We start from the raw sequence: 7,602 nt of genomic DNA on the forward strand, positions 1-7,602 counted from the left end.
GTTCACACACACCACGACTCTGATTCCAACTTGTAAGATCCCAACTTTCAAACCAAACTTTTCATTTTATTTATTCAAATATATCAGAGTAGGATTACATTATATGGAAATATGGTGTGAATGCGCTTGTCTACAGTATAACCTTGCTCTTCACATGAGTACCTGAAAAACATTTATATTAAACTGGGTAAGCATGTATATTACTGAGTTCCCCAAAATACCATATATCACAATACATATATGATGCACACATAATGGCCTTCAGCATAAAGTTGATCCTCTCTTGGCCTTCAACACAAAGCTGGTCCGCCCTTTTTGCCTTCAACATAAAGCTAGTCCGCACCTTGGCCTTCAGCATAAATTTGTTCCGCCTGAGTCTATTGGCCTTCAACCCGGGGTTAGGCCGCCCTCAACCCCCCATATAATATAACAACACATATAAACAGTACAATAGGCAATAATCCAATACTACATGCAACTAACAAAACTAGCCTAATGGCATACTATAGGAAAACTATATCCTAACATATAGAGGATATATACTAGAACGCATAATATAGTGAGAAAACTCACATGGACAATTACTCAGACGATTGACAGTTATCTGGGTGATCCTACTGGCGATCCAACTGGCAGGTAACATGCCTAACAAGTATTAACTTATAATACTATAAATTACTATTTTTTATGAAAATCTGGTAATAAAATCTAGATATTTCACTAATCTCAATGAATACTGAGAGTTCTATCAAATAAGGATCAGTCAGGCCGAACAATTGGGAGGCATGACCATTTCGACATTTAGCCTTTTCTAAAACCCAACAACCAAACCAATGTGACCATTCTAGACACATCTTCCGTAAGTAGATCAATCAGTATAGTAACTGGAATTACTGATAAATCTTATTTATATATTCATAACAACAACTATGAATATAATTAAAAGTTACACTTAAAGCGTGGTAAGTTTAGCCGAACTTATAGATATTTTCTAGTGAAAATTTGGAAAAGTCGTGGGCAGGACCTCGATATCGAGCACTTCTTTATGTCTGGCCATCTGCCTCAAAGCCTTGCTAGAATGAGATTCCTCAGAACCCAAAAAAAATGGACCCAAAGAATCATAGAGAGAGAGAGAGAGAGGTGAGAGGGAAGGGTTTTGGTGTGTGAAGAAAGGAGCCAAAACAGCAAATTATAGACTTTGTAGGGGCCACACGCCGCACAAGTTGTTTGGGCGCGTCGTGCCCTTGGTCGGCCGTGTTGGCTGGAGCCTCTCGTACGTTGCCACGTGTCGATGCCAGATGGAGCCATGTCACCTTCTTCTAGAACATGCCACATGTCATGTTTTTTGTGGCGCCACATGTCGTAACCGTGTGGTGCCACGCCACCATGTCGGGTAAAGAGTCTGGCACTTCTTCTGCCATGTGTCGCACTCCGGTGCCGCCATATTATCACATTAGGTATTTTCTTGAAATCTTCGGACGGCCATATCTTTCGCATACAAACTCCGTTTTCGACATTTTTTATATCCCCGGAATCCTCTCGACGAGCTCTACAACTTTCCTTAAGGTCTCAACAACTAATTCCCTCTCTAACTAAAATTCATATTTTGATCGGTTTAGACTGTTAAAGTCTATAAATTTCATAACTCCTTCATATGAACTTCGTTCTCGACTGTCTTTATATAAACGGGTTCATATTCACGAGATCTTCAACGCTCATTTAGATTGTTTCGGCTAACAATCAATCGATTTGGATTTCGATTTTATGCTCACACTGTTGCCTTGAAACTTCTAAAAATCATAACTTCGTCATATGATGTTAGATTTAGACGTTCTCTACATGTACGCTCTCGGTTTGACAATTACTACGACTCTTGTTTAGATTACTTAGACTAATAAGTAATCTATCTCTGATTCGTATTTTACTCTGCGCATAGTCGTGTCAGTTTAATCACGAAACTTCGGAGAAGCCTAAGTTCTTCAAACGAAGTCGGACTAAGACATTCTATATATCTACGAAAATCGTATTGATGTTTTCTACATTTTTATGATGATTACTTTGGCTAAAAAGTAATATATCTACTTCGAATTTTATTAACAATGGTTTATATTGAATTCTACGGAAAAGTGAAAATAAGGTGTTACAGTAATTATCATATCGGACAAAACTATCAATTTAAGTGATCTAATGGGCACAAATTTAATAATTAATTGACCAAAAATGGCATTAACCATTGTTTTTATATATAAGTTTGTTTGTACAAGTATTGGTAGCATTTGCAAATTTCACTTGGATCATGGAAAACATAAAATTGTTTTGTTTTGCTATCTAATATATTTATTGTATTTTGTTGATGCAAGTGGCATAAATGATCTTTAACCATATTGCATGTCCGTTTTGTTGTGGTTATTGATAAACATAAAGTTATTTGTTATTAAAAAAAAAGTATAATTTTTGTTTTCTAGTATATTCTCTATAAAATGATGTTACAACAAATCAAATATTTAAGATACGAGTTCGGACACCACATTAGGATTTGTGTCGCCACCTGACCTGGATGGATTTGCTATATAACGAACAATGGTTTGGAACTTAGTGAAGATTTAATCCAAGTGGAATTTGTCGTCAAAGGGAAATGTTATTAACTTATTTGTAAACATGTTTTTTTTTAGACGGATGATATTATAAAAACGTTTTTTTTATTAATATATATATATATATATATATATATATATATATATATATATATATATATATATATATATATATATATATATATGAGATTCTTTTGGATATTTCCAAATGTTAACCCATTTCGACCAATGCAATGAAATGGACTCGAATGTCGTCAGAGATGGAAGCAAGATTTCACAATAGGGGTGTCACGGGAAAGTCATGGGTTACGTGATAGTAGAAAAAATAAAAATTTTGAAAAAATTTTCACTGCGTCCGAAAAAGTCAGGGGTTGCTGGCGCTACCATGGACCCACCCTAAAACCGCCCCCGAATGTCCTAAAATGATTTGTGGGCTTAACTTAATCAAAAGTAACAAAACCTAGTCTTGTATATGCATTTTGATAGGTCCTCAAATACTACTTGTGTTTCTGGATATCAATTTGACATTGACTTGAGTGTGTTCAAGACACTTGCACATTTGAGACTATCATCCAAGATCGTCTTCATATTGTGCTTGTAACCAAAACCATAATCTTCAAGCTTCTTGGAGCCCCATTTGGTTTCTCTCTTATGTTCTTCAAAGTACCTGAAACAAGAACCTCGTTACAAATTTTGAAGTTAATGCATGTTAGTGTCCCACATCAGCTAGTTACAGTATTATTTGTTATATATATGTTAGTCTCTCTCTCAAGGCTCTTTTGGAGGGCGGATATCAGGAGCTCTATATATATCCTATAGTACCAATCTAACAATTTCAACCAAACTACAATACAATTCCAATTATGAAGATCAACTTACTCGTGTTTCAAATGAAGCTGTGGGTAGTTTTCCTGAAAATACTTGGCGATTTCTGCAGTTGATATGTAAGAGCTAGAGCATAAGAATCTTCCATTAACCAATGGAGTCTCAGCACAAAAGATATGTGCTCGACAAGTGTCCTCAATATGCAAAATCGGGATTTTTCCTAACAATTCTTCCAAGTACTTTAGTGACTGGTAATGAGTCGAAGGATTGATAATTTGTGATATCAACACCAACAAACTGTCTGGAGCATATGGTAGATGACCTCTCCCTCCCACCAATCCACAGCTTAATGTCACCACCTCTAGTTCACTTGCTTTCTCTTCCCCAATTTTCAACATCTCTTGCTCGGCTTTTGTTTTCGCTTCTGTGTACTCCTAAAGAGAATCCCACAAACAAATTGGAAACTTTGTAACATATAATATAACCCTAATCAATCAAGAAAAATGTAAAGAAATTCCTAAAAACGACTTTTAATAAATGATTGCTGTAAGGGATATTGAGATGAAGGGGTGTCCAACAACTTTCATCTATGGTGATCTTATAACCACTCCCATCATCTTTCAAAGGTGAAGCTGCGATAACTGAGGCAGTGTAGATGAGACGCTTCACTGTCCTTGATCGTATGCAAATATCTGCGATCTTCTTCACTGCACTAATTGTTGCTTCAACCGTATCATTGTACTGTAGATAATTAAGCAGCATATGTAATATCGTCATCAATAGTTTTAAGAATCTTGATTATTATTATTGGTCATGCATGATCTCAAGAATGTGATATATGTATATATACCTTGTAGCCAGTAGTGTGTAACAAGGGGGTTGCAACATGGAAAACAAAGACACAAACTTGTATTGCTTCTTCAAACTCTTCTGGTTTGTACATATCAGCTTCAAACAAATGAAGCTCGTCTTCAGCGTATGGGAAACCTCTCAAAAGCCCCACCTTGGATTCATCACCTGCAATACAATGTGCATGTATGTGTGTATGTATATATATAATTAAAATGATGCATATTATATTGTGATGTAGAGGAATGAGCAGAGTGTTTGGGAGAAAAGAAAGGGTATGTAAGTACCAAGGTTTCTAAGAGTAGCATGGACAGTGTAGCCACTTTGTAGAAGTGAGTGAACCAAGGCTGACCCAATATAACCACCACCTCCGGTGACACAAACGCTGCTCCTGTTCTTACTCTCCATTTGCATATTCAAGAATACAAAACCCCTCAGCTTTTATTCTTCTCTTTTTCATTTTATCTCTTTTTATTCTGTGGTTTCAAATTCACTTCAAAAACTGATAATGAAATAAAACAACTTGTGGTACAGCTTAGAGACTACAAAAGCCTAATTGCATGTGCATTTGCTGACGTGCAACATGGACGTGTATTGATGTTAAAGACAGAAATATCCTTAAAAGATAGGATAAATTGCAGCCTTTAATATATATACTATATTAGACAATCGATTTGATTTCAAACAATCCATTTCTAACAATATTTACCGGCTACATTTTTACATTTACCTATTATAAATATAACCCATTCAAGTTTAGTTTTCACACTAATTTCATACTCTTGATATTATTTCTTCATATCTATTATTTCCTAATGGCAGGCATATCAAACTCCAACTTTGGTTCATCTTCTAACAGTTTGAAAGATTACACAATTATTTCAAATGGTATGAAATGAAAGTACATTGTTATTTATTATATATAAACTAAATTAAATACAAACAAAATGTTTCGACCCAGACTATAGATTTACCCTTTTTGACCTAGTACCTAACAATGATATACATAATTCTTTATAAACATCTACACCATAACCCATATGACAAGATCCTTCATTACTATGTAACATATCAAACATCTACAATTACCAATATATCAAGAACACAACATTGAAACCGTTAAACAAAAAGTTGATTGATTCTTTCCCTCAACCATGAAGAAGAGCTAAGCTAGCAGTATAATTGATAGCACGATACATACGAGGCAAACCACATGTCTTGAGATCAAACATCTCATTCTTGTTCACATCAAACAACATAAGCCTCCCATCATTTGTCACAATCAAAACCTCATTATCATTCTTCATCAACAATGGTGGAATTGATAACATAGGCTGTGAAAGCACACAAACTTTCCTCCAAGAATCCACCACTCCATAATCACTCATCACCCACATATCCCATTTTTCTCCATTGAGCTCAAGATAATGAGCACAAAAGGTTAAAGAAGAAGACTCGCCATATGAAGCTAGGTGAACTTGATTATAAGAAGGCCTAATGTTCTTTGGTAATTCAAGAACATGAAAAATCTCATCCTCTAAATCAAACGCCATTATTTCATGCGATACACCCCTAATTTCTTGCTTACAAGCTAACCAATTTACAAAACCGTTGACAAACACATTATTAGACCAACCCCTCATCAAATAACATGGAGCGATATTGTCTTCCTTTTTCTTCCATGAATCGGTACCAAGAGAATAAACTGATACACTGTTGGTGTTGGAATTGTCCAGATAATAAACAATCACAACGATCTTAAACTCACAGGTCCTTGAAACAAAACCAAACCCAACAACAAAATGAGAAACTCTATCGAGAATATAACTAGGGTCGTCGATTTTCTTCAGCTTTTTAATACTAGGGTTCCAGAGAATTACCATACCGACGTTCGAGTAATAATTTGTATCGAAGAAACAGATTACACCCTTGTTTGATCCCACAATTCGGAGGTACCCATGAAGGTTTTTGTAGGGGATCTGAAGTTTAAGCGATTCTTGGAAGGTGATTGGGGATCTGAAGGAGTAGAATTGGTTGATGTAATCGGTGGATTCATAGTAGACGAGTAGGTGTTGGTCGTCGGCTGCGGCGGCGGAAGAAGAGAGGTGGAGTTTGGTGAAAGAAGGGTGGGAGATTAACGGTGGGGATGAAGTACATACAGAAGTGAACTGAATTAGGGATTTGGTGGGAAGACGAGAGAGGATGTCAAAGATGACATCTTGCGGGAGGTTGAAGATGGAGTGGGGAGATCTTGACATGATGAAGACTGTAGAGAGAGGGGAAAAATGTAGTACTTTGAATTTCAGTAAAATAATTTATATTTCAAAATTAAATACGAACAGGGTAAAGGTAATGGGATACTGTCTTCATTTGTGCTATCCGACTATTTTTTTAGTTTATTAGTTTATCAAGTACGAATAATAATCCATATTCTAATAAAAGAATAGGTTTAATCTCATATTGACAAGTGTCATGTAATTAGAAGCCCTTATTAATGTTATATGTCATTTATCATGTCACTTGTCAACCTATTGATTATTCATTTCAAATTTCAAATTTTAAATTTTCCACTCTAATTTTATTAAATTAATAATTGATAATTGATTCTTCATTTTAAATTTCAAAATTTAAAATTTCTCCCTTTAATTATATTAAATTAATAACATTAGATTAAAAAATAAAATAAAATTAATATAATTATAAAATGATATAACTCCACGTATTTATTTAAATCAACGATTATAATTTTATATAACTAAAAAAAATATCTCTTAAGTAATAATTTATTTAAAATAATTCATTAATAATTATGATTTTTTAATACGAAAGTTTAATTAATTTTATAATCGTGGTTATCACGGGTTATAAACTAGTCTACTATATAATCTACTATAATAAATGAAGGTTTTTTTTGTCACATGTCCTCTTCTCCTTCATTTGGACACATGACATTTTCTAACATTTTAAAATTTTCTATTTTCCACTTGTCATTTTATTGTATTTTTCATTTTATTAAATTAAAATTCCACATTTAATATGTAAGGTAATATATATGTAAGGTATTTATTAAAAAAGATTTATATATGTAATGTATCCAATACATTAAAGTCTTATTAATTTTAATAATTCAAAAGATTTCTCATTTTTTTTATAAATTCAAAATTTTCAAATTGTTAAAATTTTATATTTAATTTTTTTTAAATAAACTCATGTAATACATGGGTCTCACACCTAGTGAATCTATTATGAAGTATGTATTTTAAAATCGTGACAAAATTCTTTCAAAAAGAAGATTGGCATACTTTATAAGTTTATATGAGTAAAATAAATAATC

General features: G+C 33.8%; 2 protein-coding genes across 2 annotated transcripts; both read right to left on the reverse strand.

Annotated features, from left to right (window-relative positions):
• Window positions 1-2,908: 2,908 nt before the first annotated feature.
• Window positions 2,909-4,712, reverse strand: LOC145063415 (NADPH HC-toxin reductase 1-like). The gene is made up of 5 exons (XM_079011027.1): window positions 4,556-4,712; window positions 4,270-4,436; window positions 3,948-4,160; window positions 3,474-3,853; window positions 2,909-3,261 (listed from the first exon to the last, which is right to left on the reverse strand). The coding sequence occupies exons 1-5, from the start codon at window positions 4,680-4,682 to the stop codon at window positions 3,111-3,113; spliced, it is 1,038 nt and encodes a 345-aa protein (XP_078867153.1). The 5' UTR covers window positions 4,683-4,712; the 3' UTR covers window positions 2,909-3,110.
• Window positions 4,713-5,159: 447 nt separating this feature from the next.
• On the reverse strand, window positions 5,160-6,594 carry LOC145063414 (F-box/kelch-repeat protein At3g06240-like). The gene has a single exon (XM_079011026.1). It carries the CDS (start codon window positions 6,524-6,526, stop codon window positions 5,417-5,419), a length of 1,110 nt encoding a protein of 369 aa, XP_078867152.1. The 5' UTR covers window positions 6,527-6,594; the 3' UTR covers window positions 5,160-5,416.
• Window positions 6,595-7,602: the final 1,008 nt, after the last annotated feature.

The sequence above is a fragment of the Lactuca serriola genome, chromosome 7, assembly GCF_051521515.1.
Source record: "Lactuca serriola cultivar US96UC23 chromosome 7, Lser_US96UC23_V15, whole genome shotgun sequence".
Taxonomy (NCBI): domain Eukaryota; kingdom Viridiplantae; phylum Streptophyta; class Magnoliopsida; order Asterales; family Asteraceae; genus Lactuca; species Lactuca serriola.